The 19,513-nt window shown below is 54.7% G+C and overlaps 1 protein-coding gene across 3 annotated transcripts in view; it reads right to left on the reverse strand.

The window, feature by feature from the left end:
* Positions 1-868: 868 nt before the first annotated feature.
* Positions 869-19,513, reverse strand: part of FAM193A (family with sequence similarity 193 member A) — a 147,017-nt gene continuing 128,372 nt past the window's right edge. For all 3 annotated transcript variants that reach the window (XM_061421025.1, XM_061421024.1, XM_061421026.1), the window contains exons 19-21: positions 17,055-17,904; positions 10,068-10,149; positions 869-1,442 (exon numbers count right to left, since the gene is read on the reverse strand). In XM_061421025.1, coding sequence (XP_061277009.1) covers positions 1,349-1,442; positions 10,068-10,149; positions 17,055-17,904 — 1,026 coding nt within the window. In that variant the 3' untranslated portion in view covers positions 869-1,348. The remainder of the gene's footprint in view (positions 1,443-10,067; positions 10,150-17,054; positions 17,905-19,513) is intronic.

Here is a 19,513-nt window from a genome sequence, read left to right on the forward strand (position 1 = left end):
CTCAGCGGGGAGGGGAGGCGCCCCGCCCTGCTGGGGTCCAGGGATGCAGCGGGGTCTGCGCCTCCCTGAGGACCCCCCGCCGTGGTCACAGCCCCACCTCAGTCTCTCCCTTTGTCCGACCATCCAACGTCCAGGAAAGACCTGCCCGCCGCGTGACCAAACCGCCCCTGCCTGCTGCCCTCGCCTCTCCCCGCAACCGCCGGCCCCTCCTGGACCCTGGACCCCGGTCAGGGCCGCCCCAGCAGCAGAGCCACGTGAGCTCCTCCCTGCCCCCGGGCCTGGTCTGGGGCTCAGACCGCGGTCCCGTCCGCACAGCCCGTGAGAGAGGCCTCCCGTGGTGACCACGGCGGCCCCGTGCCCGCGCTCTGAGCCGCCCGCCTCCTCTCAGCCCGCTCCCTGGACGCCCCGGGGATCGTAAGACGCCGCCGGGGCCGGGCCCCCACCTCGCCAGCGAAGAGCCAGACCGAGCTGTTTTCAGAGGCGGGCTCTCACCGCGTCCCCTCCCTCAGGGACGCGCGTGGAAACCGTGTCACCCGGGGGCCGCGAGAGCAGCGGGAGCTAGTGTTGCAGGGGGTGCGGGGAGCCGGGGCCAGCGCTGCTCACAGGCGCCCCAGGAGACGTTTCCAGCTTCCGCGTCGTGGCCAGAGCCCCACCCCCAGGCCCTGCAGCGCCCCGCCCTCCTCCAGCGCCCCCCGCGGCCCCGACAGCAGAGTGCACAGCGGAGTGCCCGGCCCGGCCCGGCCGGCGGTGCGTGGAAGCCCCGGGCCCCGCGGGATGGAGGGCGGGGAGGATACCAGGGCTGAGACGCGCGGGCGACGCCCACTCACCCCTGACCCCCGACCCCGGCACAAAGCAAGCAGACCAGGTCTCCTGCTGTACTAATGTATTCCATCTTTCAAAAAGAAAGACATGATTTTAATATTACTTAACAATATGTTAAAAAAGTAGCCAGGCAGGCTCCGTGTTAATACAGTTGTACACTCTACAGACTTCATGGTGTGAGTACTGGTGGGTGTTTGCTCGGAACGGTCTCGTTCTGCGGGGTCTTACACAAGCTGGCTACAAGTCGGGGGTCAGACACGGACGCGCGACGTGGACACTCTGGACAGTGGACTGTGGAGGACGGCGGGCCCGCCCGCCCGGGCCATCGGTGGACGCGGGCGGAGCTGGGCGGAGCCCCCCGGGGGCAGGTGGCGGGACGGGGCGAGACGCAGAGGGCCGGCCGCGCGGGACGGCTCGTCCGGCTCACGCACAGACAACACGCACACGAGCTCACAGCGCGGCCGAGCAGCAGGCTCTCGTCGAGGGGCCGGGCCGGCCGCCGCGCCGCCCTCTCCAGCATCCTCGTTCAGTGGGCAGCAAAGGTGGCTTTTTTCAAGCTGAAGTTGGACCAGTTGATGGACAGTCTCTGTCGGGTCTGCCTGGCAGAATCCAAACAGAACCTGGAAAACAAGAGGCCGCACAGTCATGGGGTGGGGGGTAGCGGGGGTGGCACAGCCTGGCCAGAGCTGAGACCCCAGCAACCCCCCTACCCCAGCTCTCAGCGGGAACCTGACGCCACGGCCGCTGGGGAGGACGGTGCCCCTCGGGACACCGGCCAGTGCCCCGGACACCCCTGCGGTTCTGTCTTTTCCTCTCAATCCGCAGGGAAAGGGCCTGGCCCCGCTCTGCCACGGCCGGCACCCTGCCCTCCCTTACCCACGAGTCACAAGGGTGTGACGTGAAACACGACTGCACCACCGGGACACACAACACTGCTCCCCGCCACCCTCGGGGCAGCTCAGTGCAGCCCGATGCCCCAGGCCTCCAGGCCGGTGCCTCCAGGCCTGTCTGCTCTGCAGCTGGTTCCCCGGCAGTGACTGCCAAGTTCTGCACTCAATGAGGGAAAGGATGTTTTCTTTCAAAAGCTTTTGCATCATTTCTGAAATCCTCACCCTTCCCTCCCTCATGTAGCAGGAATTTGAATTAAACCAGAAAATGGTATAGCTGTCCCTTGTCCAGCAGGAGCAGCGTTCCCATCTCATCCAGGGTTGATTTTGGAGCCGTGGCCCAGAGGACTCTTGTCCAGGGAGGGGATGCCTCCGGCTGCCTGCCCCCCGGCGAAGGGGTGCACCATCTCCCAGCACCCAAACCCCAAGTCCAGTGAGGCTGACTTTTAGAGCTTCCGGAAGCTTCCACCTCTGCCGCCTCCTTCGCACGCAGCCAGGGTGCTCAGCGGCTCCGGGCCTGAACCTGAGCAAGGTTCAGGGGCGCTGGCAGCAGCGGGGCCACCTCCTTCCCCGACACCACTGCCCTCAGGTGTGTTCCACGCTGCCACGCAGACAAGCCCTCGTGTGTGCGACACCCACGTGCGGCTGACTGTCACGTAAAAGCCTGGGCACCCCGCACGGCCAACCCCGGGCGCGGGGCTCAGCCCCGGACGCAGCCAGCCTGGCCTGGTCACCACAGGCCCTCATGGTTCTCTGCAGGGTCAGGACCTCGCAGGCATCCGCAGGGGCTGGGGCTGACCCGCACACACAGAGGCGCACGCCACCTCTCCACTCGGCTGCGTCCTTCGCCACCGTGGGCATGCGGTCCTGCCGCGAGGCTGTACCACACCAAGCGGACAGGACCCTGGAGGGCACTCCCGGCGCGGACATGGCGGGGCTGGGCACGGGATCCCAGGGGCACAGGATTGGCCATCACAAGCTCAGTGGATCCGCCAAGCTCTTTTCCTGGGGGGCACCTGATGCTCCGCTTCTTGCCTGCGGCGGGGCCCCGGCCACTCCCAGCACCAGCTGGCTGAGGCCTCCACGGGGAACCCGTCACAAGCTTTCTGGGACATCGACTGCTTCGTCTGCCCACCTGTCAAGAGGTCTGTCTGTCTTTCCGTAACATGCTGCAACGCTTACACATCTTGACGTGAATCCTGTGACATGCTCGCTGCAATACTGTTTTCTCACTTTTTCTATTAAAAAGCAAGTTGTTGATTTTAGTGTAGCTTAACTTATCAATCTTTTATTTTATGGTTGGTGTGTCTAAGAAGGGCTTCCCTGGTGACTCAGATGGTGAAGAATCTGCCTGCAATGCGGGTGACCTGAGTTCAATCTCTGAGTTGGGAAGATCCCCTGGAGAAGGAAATGGCTACTCCAGTGTTCTGGCCTGGAGAATCCCATGGACAGAGAGAGGAGCCTGGCGGGCTACAGTCCATGGGGTCACACAGAGTCGGACACAACTGAGCAACTAAGCCCGGCACATGATATAAAGAATAAATACAGAGTGAATACCATGGGTTAGCAGCCAGGCCGGGGCCCCTGCCAGCACCAGATGCTCCCGCCCCGAGCCCACCTCAGGCCCTGCCCTCCTCACCTCGGAAGGAATCACTGACCTGGCTTTTTACGCTGATCACCCCTGTGCCTTTCTTTACAGTCCTAACACCTGTGTATACATCCCTGAACAAGACACTTCATTTCTAAAAACAGACTTCGCCGAGGTATAACTGACCTACAACAAAGTGCAGGCAGTGTCTGGGAAATGATCCCATCGCGCAGGACGCAGGGCACGTCCACGGCGCCCCAAGTCTCCTGGCCGCCCCGGCCCCAGGCCAGCCACCTGCCGTCTGTCTCCCCACGCCGCCCCCATTGCCTGGACCTCACTCCAGTGGGGCCTCGGCGCCCACCCTGGGTCTGGCCTCCGCGGAGCACCCACGTGGCCCACAGCAGCCCCTGGGTGGAGGGAGCGTCGCCTGTCTATCTGCTCGTCTGTGTGGACCTCGGGGTCACTGGCAGGTTGGGGCTATAAGTAAGACTTGCAGGACGTCAAGGAACAAGTCTCGGTGCGAGCATCCACTCTCTTCTCCCGGGAGCTTTTGGGGAGACCCCTGGAGAGGAGCTGCTGGGCTGAGCAGCAGGCACTGAACGCTGTACTTCAGTCTGCCTGATTCCAAGTCCCCGTGAGTGGCATCACCGTGTGCCCTCTCGCGCGCTGGGCCTTGTCTGACGTGCAGCGTGTAAGCAGTGTTCACGGTGCACACGGCTCAGCTCCGTCCCTTTCTCCTGCTGTGTCAGTCCTCCCCGGGCTGTATCGCAGGTCCGTCCCCACATGCTCCATTAACACTGCGTTGAATTCCACAGAACCCTTCCTGGGTTTTAAATCTACAGATGACCTTGGGAAGCCCAAAGACTTAAGGTGCCAACCCTCCTGCAAGTGCGCACATGGAGCCTCTGAGACCTGGGTCTTCCACGCCCCTCTGTGGCCCCCACGGCTCCCGATTCGTGGACACGGCACAGACCTTGGCGCTGTGATGACTGCTGTCTTTATTCAAACTCTGTTTCTGTATTACCAATGTGGAGAGAAAAATAACTAACTTGGGTGCACTTATCCTACAGCCGGCTCTTGCTACACTGTGCTGCGTGCCCTGAACTTCCCAGACGATCAGCTCGCTGTAAGTGAAAGCCTGCTTCCTCCCTGCAGGTCTTGGGCCCCTGGTCTCCACTCCTGTCCCTCTGCCCCTCGGGACCCGTGTGCAGGGCTGAGCAGCCTCGCTGACGACAGGCTCCGCTCCACACGTGCTCCACACTCCTCCCACTTTGGGAGACGCTCCGCCTATGTCTCTCTCTCCGCTGGTGGAGCCCTTTTTCCAGGCTATAGATACTTTCTTCCACTGCTTACTGTTTTTTCTTTTTTTAATTATAAATGGGTGCTAAGATCTTAGCAAAGGTATTGTCTGAACCCACTGAAATGATTGCATGCCTCTTCTTTCATATATGAATGTAGCAAAAAACACTTCCTAATAGTAATTCAATCCCGGAATAAGCCAGTTTGGTCACATGCCGCTTTTTAAAAACATACTGTTGTTACTTGAAATGTATTTTCTTGATGATTTTCACGTCTAACATTCATGAGAGAAACAAATCTGCAATTGCTCATTTTCTCTGGTATTGGTTTTAGCAGGTTTGGGTACCCACGTTGCATCTCTTCCCTAACGTGAAGTGGGGGACTCCCTGGGGGTCGGGGCCTAAGACCCCGTTGTTTAATGTCAAAGAATCAGATCTTGGCCGTGCCACTCCCTGGTTCCTGTTTCATTATTTCTCTTACGTAAATTATCTCTTTGGTCCACCTTTACTCTATTGTGGCTTTTCTAATTTCTCAAATGAAATCCGTAACTCACTGATTTTCAGGTTTTACTACCCAACTCCAGCATTTAAGGCTTCAGTGGAAGTGCTCTCAAGAGCGAACCTTTCCTTTAGTTTTCCTGAAGTACAGCTGATTTACGGTGTTTGTTATTCTGCTGTGCACTGAAGTGACTCAGTCACGCCTGTGTACCTTTCCATCTTCTTTTCCATACGGTTGATGACAGGACACTGCATACAGCTCCCTGTGCTCTGCGGGAGGACCTTGTTGTTCACCAATTCTGCATGGAGGAGCCTGCTCACCCTTTCTCCGCGGACGAGTCTGCATCTCCTGATCCCGAACCCCCACTCCACCCTCCCCACCTTCCTCCCCCACGGCGACACAGGTTTGCTCTCCAGGCCTGTGATTCTCTTCCTGTCTCACAGATCGGTGCACTTGTGTCGTACTTTAGACTCTACACGACTGATGCCGCATGACACTCGCCTTTCTCTTACTTACTTCGTTTACTGTGATGACCTCCAGGTCCGCCCATGTCGCTGCAGATGCATTATTCCATCATTTTTACGGCTGGTTCATATTCCATCGCGTCTGACTTTTTGTGACCCCACGGACTGCAGCACGCCAGGCCTCCCTGTCCATCACCAACTCCCAGAGTTCACTCAAACTCACGTCCATCGAGTCGGTGATGCCATCCAGCCATGTCATCCTCTGTCGTCCCCTTCTCCTCCCGCCCTCAATCTTTCCCAGGGTCTTTTCAAATGAGTCAGCTCATCAGGTGGCCTAAGTACTGGAGCTTCAGCTTCAGCATCAGTCTTTCCAATGAATATTCAGGACTGATTTCCTTTAGGATGGACTGGTTGGATCTCCTTGCAGTCCAAGGGACTCTCAAGAGTCTTCTCCAACACCACAGTTCAAAAGCATCAATGCTTCAGTGCTCAGCTTTCATTATAGTCCAACTCTCACATCCATACATGACCACTGGAAAAATCATAGGTTTGACTAGATGGACATTTGTCAGCAAAGTAATGTCTCTGCTTTTTAATATGCTGTCTAGGTTGCTCATAACTTTTCTTCCAAGGAGCAAGTGCCTTTTAATTTCATGGCTGCAGTCACCATCTGCAGTGATTTTGGACCCCCCAAAATAGTTTCTCACTGTTTCCACTGTTTTTCCATCTATTTGCCATGAAGTGATGCCATGATCTTAGTTTTCTGAATGTTGAGTTTTAAGCCAATTTTTTCACTCTCTTTCACTTTCATCAAGAGGCTCTTTAGTTCTTTGCCTTCTGCCATAAGTGTGGTGTTATCTGCGTATCTGAGGTTACTGACATTTCCCCCCGGCAATCCTGATTCTAGCCCGTGCTTCATCCAGTCCAGCATTTCTCATGATGTACTCTGCATACAAGTTAAATGAGCAGGGTGACAAGATACAGCAGCCTTGACAGATTCCTTTCCTATTTGGAACCAGTCTGTTGTTCCGTGTCCAGTTCTAAGTGCTGCTTCACAACCTGCATACAGACTTCTCAGGAGGCAGGTCAGGTGGTCTGGGATTCGCATCTCTTTCAGACTTTTCCACAGTTGTTGTGATCCACACAGTCAAAGGCTTTGGCATAGTCAATAAAGCAGAGGTAGATGTTTTTCTGGAACTTTCTTGCTTTCTCGATGATCCAACAGATGTTGGCAATTTGATCTCTGGTTCCTCTGCCTTTTCTAAATCCAGCTTGAACATCTGGAAGTTCACTGTTCACGTCCTATTGAAGCCTGGCTTGGAGAATTTTGAGCATTACTTTACTAGCGTGTGAGATGAGTGCAATTGTGCGGTAGTTTGAGCATTCTTTGGCATTGCCTTTCTTTGGGATTGGAATGAAAACTGCCCTTTTCCAGTCCTGTGGCCACTGCTGAGTTTCCCAAATTGGCTGGCATATTGAGTGCAGCACTTTCAGAGCATCATCTTTTAGGACTTGAAATAGCTCAGCTTGAATTCCATCACCTCCACTAGCTTTGTTCATAGTGATGCTTCCTAAGGCCCACTTGACTTCACATTCCAGGATGTCTGGCTCCAGGTGTGTGATCACACCACCATGGTATCTGGGTCGTGAAGATCTTTTTTGTACAGCTCTCCTGTGTGTTCTCGCTCCTCTTCTTAGTATCTTCTGCTTCTGTGAGGTCCCTACTGTTTCTGTCCTTTATTTTGCCCATTTATTGTGTCTAATTCTCTGTAAAGCCCAAATTGCTTTTTGTAACTTGAGGTTGTTTTATTAAATACATAGGTTTAAAATTCCTATTTCTTCCTAACAAATGGAACATTTTATCATTAGGCAGCAAACATCAATTATCCCTTCTGTTAAAATACATTCCATCTGAGAATAACACATCTGGAACAGCTGTCTTTATCTGTATTTCCGCCTCGCTCTTCTAAGGAAACGGTTTGACTTACTTTTGGCCACGCCGGCGCTTCGTGGCTGTTCTCTGGCTGCAGTGAGCGGTGCTGCTCCTCGTGGCAGCGTCTCCTGTCGGGGAGCCCGGGCTCAGGCAGCTGTGGGGGGACCTCCCCAGACAGCAGCGAGCACGTGTCTCCCGCGCTGGCAGGCAGGTTCTCCACCACCGAGCCCCCAGGGGAGCCCTGTCCCTCTCCATTACAGTTCAGGTTATTTTCTTGTATGTAGCATATATACATATTTATGTGTATATACATGAAAAAAATTTAACACAGTCTGACAAACTATATTCTTTCTGCTCCCTGCCTATAGTGGCCATTGAGACAACTGGACTTCTATCATCTGTTAAAACCTGTCTGTTGTACTTTCTCTGCACTTGTTTTTCGAGTTTTGATTTTTAATTCCTCCTCCTGATTACCAGTTTATACATTTTATTTGTATTATTTTAACGTTTGCTGTTAGAATTGTGTCCAGCCCATTCAGGTTCAGTCTGAATGGTAACTACCCTAACAATAAAAAAGGGGTTGAGGATACTCAGCTCTGATCACATCACACTGAGCAGACAAGTTGCTGATGCTCAGTACTGGGGCTCCTTCAAGTATAATGTCAATTAGACGCTTACCAAGATTTACCAGGAAGTTTTTTCATCCCTTCCTGTGTATATCAGACTAATCTCCTGAGCTCAATTTCCTTTTTTGTGGTGCCATGCTGTATGGCTCGCAAGATCTTAGTTCCCTGACGGGCATGGAACTATGCCCCCTGCAGTGCAAGCAGAGTTCTAACTATTGGACTGCCAAGGAATTCCCAATTTCTTTTTTTTAAAGTATAATTTTACAGTTTCCTTTTAAACAGGTCTCTTTGCACCATGCTCCTGCAGCTTTTCTTTATTACGGGAAAGAAGAAGCTTGTGGGATTCATAATTATAGACGATCTTTTCTGAACACTAAGTAGCGCTCCATGGTCTGATTTCAAATGCCACGTGGAGGAGTGGATTTCTGTTTGTTTATCCTATTGGTATATGCTGTGTTTCTGATTCTGTAGATTCGTATTTCTCATTAGTTCTGCAACTCGTCGTCTCTTTAAATCCTGCTTTTCCGTGGCCTCTCCATCTCCTCTCGGAGGGGCTTCAGTCAGGCGTGCATTAGACTGAGCCCCTCGTCTCCGGGCCCTTCGCCACGTTTGCTGGTTTCCTTGCCTCTCAGTGCGTTCCAGCGTGCCTTCCAGCTCACTCACTCCCTCTTCAGCAGGTCAAATCCATCACCTGTCTATTGAGACCTTGATTTTACCAATTCTGTTTTTCACTTCTAGATTTTTATTGTTTGTCCTAAGTCCTGGCTGCTTGACAATCTTTGTTATAGTAAGTCATCTGTGAGTATAAGCTGCATGAACCCTGCAGGTCCACCTTGGGGAAACTTTCCTCCAAAGTGTCACCAACATCCAAGAAATGCCCTATCATTCCATTCCCTGCCCTCCAGAACCCAGCTTCAGGGCAAACTGTGGAGGAATTCAATAATTTAGCTGTACCTTCCCTTGGACTTTGTACAAACACGTTCTTATCATCTGAGAATGACAATTCCACGTCTTCATCTGAATCCTTATCCCTTTGTTTCTTTTTATGTCTTTAGAAATAAAAGTTGTGATAAGAGGCATCCTTATTAACATTATTAATCTCAAAGAATAGCTTTTAATGTTTCACCATTAAGTATAACATTCACTGTATTTTATGGATACCCTATATCATGTTAAGGATGTGCCCTTCTATCCTAGTTAAGAGTTTTTACTGTGAAATGCTTAACTTTAGCAAATGCTTTATCATCTCCTACGAGTTAAAACACACGCACGCACATTATACAATAAACATAGTTTTCAGAAACACTTAGAATTTCATATCTCAAATATGAATTAATGACATTGGAAACTGCTTCTTTTTTGAGTGTATGTGTGTGTTTTCTGAAAAAAATAATTAAAGTACTGCTAAATAAAGAACAAAGCACTTTAAAGAAAAAAATTTCTTGCCGTAGCTCAAATAGACAAAATATTACTGAAATTATGACAAACATTATTGAACATGTGCATACCAGAAAAATGGAATATATTATCCAAAATGTTACTTTTCACCTTAAGAGCATGCCCCATCCCTGTCCCAACACCAGCACAGATAAAGATCAGTGGGAAGACCTGTGAGGACAGAGGCGCGGCCCGCGGCCCCTGGGGACGCTGCGGGCGAGGACCGCTGTGAGATGCACTGTGACGCCGTAAACCCACCTCCACACACACGGGGAATGGGGCGGTGACCGCGAGGGCGCGGAGGCGCGTGCGCGTGCTCCACACACATGGGGAAGGGGGCGGTGACCACGAGGGCGCGGAGGCTAGTGCTCGTGTGTGGGTGTGACACGGCACGGTGGCCAGGCTGCGGGCCGCTGACACGACCTCTGCCCCTGACTGACGGCAGTGCTCTGGGCGGGGCATGCATGGTGCCACGGAGCCCCTGTTGCCTCAGACACCAGGCCTAACACTTACCTTTTGAAATACTCCACTTCCCTCTCTGTCTCATCCATGTCCACACTGTCTAGGTCGATATCTTTAGGCAGAAAGACATCATCTGCAAAATGAAACAGGTAAGTCAACTAAATAGCAGGCCATCTTACCAGAACGGAACAAAGCATTTGGTTTTACTTCAACTACTTCAAAAACTAACAATCTTTTCCAGGATAAGATTTTGCAAAGGGCCAGCGGTGGGCGGACACCACTCGGGCGTCTGGCAACACCCGACCGTGGGATGAGCTGACTCGTGTGGAGTGAAGGCCCCTCAGAGGCGGCGCAGGGCTGTGGCCTGGGGAGAGCCCTCGAGAGGCCACGCTCCTGGTTCCGGGTCCCCGCTGGAGGGGCAGGGGCAGGGCTGCCAGGAGACGCAAGGCACGTCTGGGCCCTGGATCCAGCCTCTGGAGGAACCCGGCCCTCCCGGGCCTTCGGCTCATTTAACGACCCTCCAGAGACTTTATCATCAGCCTGACGCTGTCCCAACCAAACAGCAAGGCTGTCTTTCAGTCTGCAGGTGAGGAGCCCTCCTTGGAGACAGGTTACAGCAGGCAGCCTCGGCACCGCTGGGGTCCTTAACTCTCTCCTCTGCTTTGCCCCTGGTCCGGGGCCTGCAGGATGCGGTGCGCTTCCTGCCTGAGCTCAGGTGCCAGAGGCGCGATCTGCGCACACTTACACACTGGGGGGGCTCGGGGCGGGGGGTGCGTGGTGCCCTGCGCACCAGCAGGCTCCATCCAAGGAGCGTGCAGACCACCGCTGCCGCTCTGTGAAAGGCCGCTCTCCACCCTGTCCCCACGTTAGCATGGGACAACTTTGGGAATCTTCCATAAAGACTCTCTTTCTTCCTCTCACTGGGCATTTGCACAGGAGGGTAACGGAGTACACCCTGTAACAGTTACAGTAGTGGAGCCGTGGCCTAGCTGCACACCTGCTGCCCACAGTTCTGAAGAGTCCCAGCGGCAGGCAGGGGCCATCACACCCACCCGCCACAGCAACGCCGCCCCCAGGACCAGCAGGACAACAACCCCCCACACAGACCTCACTGCCCAGTCCTTCCCTGAAGCCCTGTCCCCCTGGCTTCACCCACAGCTGGACACCAACAGCAACACCCCACCCCGACCTCTGCTGGGCCGCACGTGCACAGAGCTACCTGCTCCGTGCAGCCATCCCACTGGGCCACAGGCGCACCCCTCCACTTCCGCTCCTCACGCTCACGCCCCTGGTCAGCACGCTGGGCACGCTCCTCGTCAATAGCCAGGGATGCCTGTGCCCCATCCTTGCTGCTGCTTTGTGCTGCGTCCCCCCACCCCACCCTCCCATCCACACAGGCTTGCTCCTCCCATGCAGAGACCGCTCGCTCTCCAGGCCTCCGGCACACACCTCCCGCCAGCACCGCCGGGGGGCACCCCTGCTCAGGGACACTGCACACGAGGAGAGATGTACTGAGCCAGGAGGGTTTACAGGAGTCAAGAAAATGACAACTTGGAAAGCCCAATCGCAAGCTGTTCCACAAATATGATAGTTCCAGAAGAAGAGCAGCTTCAACCACAGAAAAGAAACACAGCAAGAGGCGCATCTGCTGGGGACGCTGCCTCTATAAAGTGATTTCTGATACTCTTCTGATCAGATCTGACAACCAGGGTCAAAAATCGTGGTGTAAGGAAAAAGTAGGATGAAACTATAGCCAGGTTCAGTATCGGACATACATTTTTTGCACAAATAAACTGTATTAACCAGAGTGGAGAGAAAGTTGACTTAAGACAGTCCAGGCCTGGCTGGCTGCTCACGTGCAGACCATAGAAACCGCACGCTTCTCTGGAGCTTGGAGGACTCGCCCCGGCCCTGATGGGAGGACACGCGCCCACAATCTCTACAGGAGGCGGGTGCCTGCGTGCTCACTCAAGTGCAGACCTACGAGCACCACGTGCTCTGACGACAAAGCAGACACAGCGCAGCTGAAGAGTGGGGCGAGAAGGGACAGCAAAGTGGGGAGCGGAGCGAAGGCGCTCGGTGTGCGGCTGCCCCCGGCAGGAAGCAGGGCCACGGCCCACCAGGGGCGGGGCGGGGCCTGCGGGGCGGGGCCTGCGGGGCGGGGCCTGCGGGGCGGGGCCTGCGGGGCGGGGCCTGCGGGGCGGGGCCTGCGGGGCGGGGCCTGCGGGGCGGGGCCTGCGGGGCGGGGCCTGCGGGGCGGGGCCTGCGGGGCGGGGCCTGCGGGGCGGGGCCTGCGGGGCGGGGCACAGGCACAGCGCCCCAAGTGTTCTGAAACAGCGACATTTAGGGGAAGAAGCAGCGAAGCGAACACGGCACCCAGAGAGAGGACACACACAGGGAACAGGTCTAATAATCACACAGTCGTGTCAGGGCTGTCCTAGCAGCACACGGAAAGGGGCTCACCTCACCCGCGGCACATAAGACTGTCAATACGGCTCACACAGTAGGACTCAGGCGTCGAAGCTGTATATAAGGGAATGACCTAAAACCAAGCGACTCAGGAAGGCCAGAAACGAAGGGAGCATGACAGAGGTGCCCGCCAGGCAAACAGAAGCAGAGGGACAAAGGGGAAGTCAGGCCAAGCGCAAGGAGCACGACGAAAAGGAGAGCTTTAATAATAAAGCCGCACCTAGTAACACAGAAACCGCCTTTGTAAAACAGAACACAGGGAAAGAAAACCTTGATAATAACAGAATACGGATTAAGAGGGCAAAAGCCAAGAAAGGCATGGAAGACTCGAACATAATTCAAAATATATCATGGATATAAACATGTATTTAGATATAGTTTTGTACCATGAAAACAGAGAAAATATACTTTTATCTCAAATGCACACAGAGCAATCACAAAAACTAGTCACAAAGATAATACCAGTAATTTAAAATTACCAGTAATTAAAAGCAGAAATATAAACAATACTCTCGAATCACAGAGTCCAAAACCTAGAAATTATTAATATAAGAGAGGCTCTCCCATCTGGAAATCTAAAAGCCACCTATTAAACTACCCGGTGAAAGGGGGGAAAACTACATGGAAATTCCTGAATTTCTAAAAAAGAAACCAAGTGGAAACATTATGTGATATTATGAGATATACTTAAAGGGAAAGTTCAGAGAAAAATTCAAAGTGTTACTTTGATCAATAACATTGAAAGAATGAAAAGAAATGAACTCAATTCCAAGTGGAAAAGTTGTAAAGAACAATGAAGTGAAACAAAAAAGAGCACAGGAAAAAAAGATAAAAATGGAAACTAAGGCAGCAGAGGAAAGAATAAAACAGACCTAATTACCAAATCAAGAGCCTTTAAAGAAACATTATATGGATAAACTATTTTAGAGTCAAACACAGTACGGAGAAAGGAAGCACAAACATACAATATAGGAAATGACGAGAAGAAAACCACCATTAAAATAAATTTGTTAAAAAGAATGTACTTTGGGGACACCCATGGTGGTCCACTGGTAAAGAATCCAGCTTCCAATGCAGGGGACGCAGGTCAAACCCTGGTCGGGGAACTAAGATCCCGCATGCCTCGGGGCAAGCCCGGTGCCGCAGCACAGACCCAGCACAGCTAACAGCAAACAAGACAGAGCAAAAGGCACGTGCTCTGCAGGCGTCTGCGGAACGAGGCTGGAAAAGTAGCCAAACTGATAATTTAGCACAGAAACACAGTTTACAAAAATTAACCTCATAAAAGACAGAAATACCTTAACAAACCAATTACCACAGAGGGCAGAGAGAATGTTATCAGGAAACTACCCCACAAAAAAGGCACCAAGCCCAGGGGGCTGCACGCGAGGTTCCTCTCAAATCACTAAAGCCTGAGCAGTCCCAGTGGAGGGTGAATTTCTCAAGAATACTGACAATGAAAAAAAAACCTTCCTAATCATTATGAAGTGCAACAGGTCTAAGAAGAAAAATGTTTAATCTCTACAGATGCTAGAAAACCTCTGACAAAAATCAGCTCACTCTTGATAAAATATTTTTTTACAGTAGGAATTACTGGGTATTTTCTTAACGCGATGAACTATATGAACCTTAAAGCCAAAATCTTAACATAGAGACACCAGATGTCTCCCTTAAGTTCATGAATGATGCGATTACGTAAGAGAAAATGAGGCATAAGAACTGGAAAAGCAGAAGTAAAGTTTTCTCTATTTGCAAACGGACGACAGAAAACCTGAGAGAACCAACAAGACTGAGGGAACTCACGAGGGTGGAAGGCGGAAAGCTAAGGAGCAGAAGGCAGCGGTTTTCATACATGAACCCAAAGACCAGGCGGAGGAGCGCGGGCCACAGACACAGCGCGAGTCTCCCGGGGCCACGTTAAAAAAAGGATAAAGAAACAAGTAAAATTCGCTGCAGTAATACGTATTTAACTAAACGTACGCAAACGCTCACTTCAGTAGATAATCAATGTGACAATTACTTAGGGGCATCTTACGCTTTTTCATGTTGGGTTTTAATGGTGTGTAAGTTCACGCTCACAATCCCCTCAGCTTGCACGTGGAGCATCTCAGTGCTCAGGGGTGACACACGCCTGGCTACCGCACCGGATGGTCCAAAGTTAGAACATAAGATGGCAGAGGACAGCTCATTCAAATTAAAAGCAAGGAAGATTAAATACTCAGAAATAAGCTCAATAAGAAACGTGAAAAACCTATTACAGAAAACTTAAAACATTCCAAAAAGAGATAAGTGGATTTGAACACATGGAAAAACTCCCCGTGTTCTTGGTAAGGACAAATGTCATCATTAAATCAATTCTCCCTAAATTAATTTATAAATTTAACGCAGTACCGATAAAGATACAAGCGAGGGTTTTTTCCAAGGGAGTTAGGCACATTTACACCAAAGTTCCTATGGGAATACAAACCTGAAAGAACAGCCAAGAAAACACTGAAAAGACTCTGAGGAGAGAGAAGCAGTTGCAGCAGCTCACCCAGCGTGCCCAGGGCGCGCGGACAAGCAGGGGGAAGAGGCGGAAGCCCAGAGAGGCCCATGGCAGCGCCCGGCCCCGCAGAGCAGCTCTCCAGGAGCTGCTGTTGGTGCATCCAGGTGAGGGCGAAACTGGATTCATGCATCACACGACACACGAGAATAAACTCCAAATAAACCTATCTGGGAGACTATCGAAAAAAGTGAAACCATCGCGTTACTAGAAAAACACGGGGCACTCCTCTGCCACCTCAGTGCTAGTGCGAACAGTCACACCGAGTAAATGTTCGAAGTCCCGAGACCACGAGAGAGCAGTGAGCTGACCACTGAGGTGACCAGGGAAACCTGCGCAAGGCTAGAGCAGGCACACACAGCCAGAGCCAGCGTCCACGAGAACCCTGCGAAGCGCCTGCAGCAGGCAGCGTGGCCCCAGACGAACACCCCCATCACACAGAACTCTTAAACAAGGGAGGAAAAGACCACAACCCAGATGAAAGATGAGAAAAAGATGAGCAGAAAATGCACGAAAAGATGTAGAAAGAGCCCTTAAAAACAGGACCTCGCTGCAGTCAGAGAAAAGGCACACGAGAACCCCTAACAGATGGGCCACGTCCGGGACCCGATGACAGGACGCTCTCGGGAGGGCGGGCATGAGCCCACGCCCTGCCTGGACGGCGCCCGAGCCAGCACTCCTCAAAGGCAGCACACCATCTGGGGCCCACTGCACGTGCGGGCAGCTCCGAGCCCACCTCGCACGGACCCCCAGGCCCAGAGCAGGGAAACACCCTGTGCAAACGGAAGGGGCTGCAGGGGGTGCAGCGCCGGTGCGGGCGGCCGCAGCGGCCGCAGTAAGCGCAACACAGAGGGCTCTGCGTGGCGGACATGTGCCCTCCTCAGTCCTGCCAGCAACACGCCAGCAGCCCCCTGGGTGGGTCTCAGAGCTGGAAGAGAGAGGAACGCCGAGCCGGATGTCTGAGCAGGGCATATGGGAGCACACAGCGCGACGGGGCGCAGGGGGTCCTCCTCCAGGGGCCCCCAGACTGAATCTGGGGCATCGAAAGAGTGCTAGGAAAGGGGTGCCCCCGACAGCACCAGGTGAGGACTCCTGCGACAGTCGCCACAAAAACACGGAAGAAAAGGCAGAAAACACCCAGGGGAGAAGAACGGCCCTTCCTGCAGCATGCCGCGTAAGAAATGCAGAAGAAAGAAAGAAACAAACAGCACCTGAACCACCTGTCTGGGCGAGCGAGGGCTGCTGGCCATGGACGTTCAAACTAGCGGGCCAGTGCCTGATGCCCCACACGGGGCTCGTCTGCCCCCGACACACTGGGCCTGAGCAAAGGCGGGGAGGCGTGGTCCCCAGGGAGGACCAGGGTCACCGCCAGGCGGGCACGGTGCCCTTCTGACTGTGCTGCGCCCGCAGACACAGCACTGCTGCCAACAATGCACAACCTGAGCCTCGCTGTAAGGGAACGGCACCCGACTGAAATGACTCTAAAAAGGAATTCATTCTGAACACGGATGGGCCGCACTCCTTAGAAAGGCGAGGTTTGAGAAAGAGAGGAACTGACAGGGGCCCCCGGGAGGGCCCCACACCAGGAGAAACGAGCTTTCCCTTAAAGGACGCTACGGGACAAACAGAGCAACAGGAATGAGGCTCCGGTCTCCGAGGCAGAGGATGGCCTGTGCGGCGTCGGTTCCCTGCCTCTAACCACTGTCCCGTGGTCCAGAAACGAGGGCCCTCACTGAAGGAAACACACACAGGGACATATAAAGGGAGAACGGCAAACAACCCTCCCCTGGTGCAGAAACACAGTCAGGAGGCCAGGAGGACGGAGCCGGTGTGACCACTGACCTGGGGGTGCGTGGGGTCCTCGCGCTCTTCCCGCAGCTGGGGGGCTGGGAGGCTACCTCACGACAACCAGACGTGGCAACGGTGCCCACGTGGCCCTGTGCTGGCAGAGCGGCCCCGAGGCAGAAGCCAGCACGTGCCCATGGGCTGCACGGCTGGGGGCGATGGTGGGGGACCCCCGCACTCACCGATGGAGCTGCTGGCACGCTCCCCCTTCTTCTTCTTGCTCTTCCTGCCCCGGCCCTTGGGCTGCGGGGACTCCGCGGTCGCCGGCCTGCCGCTCTGCAGGGGCTCGCTGGGCGCGGGCGGCTCCGCGGGGCCTGGGCCCGGCTTCTCTTCGCGGACGTGGTTCAGCTGCTTCCTGTTGTTGTTGTTGCTGTTAGCCTTCGTCTCCTCCCTCCGGTGGCCCACCAGGGGCGGCAGCTCCAGCACTCTGGCCTTGGGCTCAGCCTGTGGCCGGGGCCTGGCCGGGCCCTCTGGGGCCCGGGGGGACTCCCCGGGCTTCCTGGCGGGCTCGCCGGCGGCCTTGCTGCCCGGCCGCGGCTTCTGTGGGCCGGCGCCCCCTTTGTGGTGATGCACCATGTCCAGCAGGAAGGACAGCGGCTCTGGCTGCTCCCCGCTGATCCCCTTGGGCAGGAGCCGCTTGGCCTCCCTGGCGTCCACAGGCTCGGTGGGGTCCGCGTGTCTGGAGGGGTCGGCCCCTGGCCCCGGGCCCGCGTGGTCTGCATGTCTGGAAGGGCAGGGGGATGAGGTCTCGGGGTCTTCGGTTGGCTCCAGAGAGCCGTTGTGGATGGTCTCGGCGCCAGGCGCCGACTCTGCGGCTGCCTGGAAGCTGCTGGCGAGCATGTCCAACTTGGGGCAGTCCTTCCCGAGCCGCTCCTTTTTCTTCTTCTTCACGGCCCGCAGGGTCTGGAGCTCCTGCAGCCGCTGCAGCTCCTCCGTCAGCCGCTCGTCGTCGGCCCGCCGCCGCTGCTCCTCGCGCAGATGCAGGTGACCCCGGGCCCGCGCCTCCGCCTCCAGGCGCGCCTTCTCCTCCAGCTGCGATGGAAGGGAAGGCAGCGTGAGACACAGAGAAACCGGGGGCCTGAGAAGGTGAACCACGTAAGACGATGAACTCTGAAAGGGCCTGTAACAGGCCCACAACTCAGAGCACAACCACATCACGCAGGGGGGGACGGGGAACAAGCCCCCACAGGCTGAGCTGCCGGGGGGTCGGGGGTCGGGGAGCAGAGGCCAAGGTGAGAGCGGCTGTGCGCCCCTGCCCCCATGGGCTCTGCATCCAGGAGCGGGCAGAGGATGCAGCTGCCAGCACAGGACTGACAGGGCGCCTCGCAGGTGCTGCCAAGCCCATCCAGCGAAGCCCCTGCTGACACACCTGTGCGGGTCACAAGGACACACAAGAAAATGTGTGCTAAGGAACTAGAAATTCTTTTTCCCACCCTAGCAGGTAACATTTCCAACCTGTGTTCACTAGTGTGATAGAGCAAATGACTTTCTAAAATATTCAACGTGACGCGACAGACAATGCTTATCTCTGCCGTCCAACTGGCAGGAAATTAATTTTCATCTCAGGTGAAGACTCTGTGTTATTAGTGACACACATTCCAAGCATAAGTGAGCATAAGTGAGCATAAGTGAAAAAAATCCCTGCTGTCTAGCAAACGAACGCCCAGTAAGAGAACAGAGAACAGCTCCTCCATCACGGGCTCCAGGGAGGCCTGTGCTGGGAAAATGCAAAGGTTCTTCCAAACTTCAGCATGCCTCACAGTATCTCAGAAGGCAATATTTATAACAGACAACCCGTCTTTCTACAAAACTTAAATATAAAATTAGGCTGAAAATTCAATGACAGATTTTCAAAAAATCTCAAGATCATTCAAAACCCTTGCTCCCTCTGTCAGGGAGGCGGCGTTCTGGAGGCGGCACCGACAGCGCCCCCAAGTGGCCCCACGGGCACCGCATGCCCCCGCAATGAGGCAGCCACAGCGTGCCCGACCCCGGTCATCCTGAAAACCAAGGAGCTGGGTGGACAGCGCACAGGTGAGTGGGCGCGGGGGGCAGCCTGCACCGAGCCTGGAGGGCCTGCAGCCGCATCTGGAGTCAGGCTGCCGGCAGGGACAGAGGACGGGGGCGGGGCCAGCCCAGACAGCACCTGCCTGAGTGGAGGCTTCAGGGAACCCAGCAGAAAGTGGATCCCTGGGACCCTGACACCGCAGCGCCGCAGGGCAGAGGACACGCCTCCCACACCAGGTTTGCGGCAGGAGCAGGCCCGTCCCTCCAAGGCCCTCATCAGACCTGGGGTCAACCCAGGCCTGTCTCAGGACGGGGAGGTACGCCGCCAGCAGCAAACCCACACCGTGCAATCACGACCGCCTCCGAGTCGCTGCGAGCGAAAATGGAAGCAAACACCACACAAGTGGCCCAACCCGGGGTGGGCAGGTCTCCTCATCCCTCACAGGGGCATCAGCTCCTCCCAAAGCAACTCAGCCCACGGTCAGAGTCTGCAGCCTGACGAGCCCCCCACGAGCACAGCCCATCCACCTGCTGAGGGGCTTGGGGAGCCGGGCACCGGGAAGGCCCTCGAGAGAAGTGGGCAGGCGGGGCAACTACAGGAAGGGCCACTCCCTTCAAACACGGCGCTGGTGTG

This window comes from Bos javanicus, chromosome 6 (assembly GCF_032452875.1).
Source record: "Bos javanicus breed banteng chromosome 6, ARS-OSU_banteng_1.0, whole genome shotgun sequence".
In the NCBI taxonomy this organism is placed as follows: domain Eukaryota; kingdom Metazoa; phylum Chordata; class Mammalia; order Artiodactyla; family Bovidae; genus Bos; species Bos javanicus.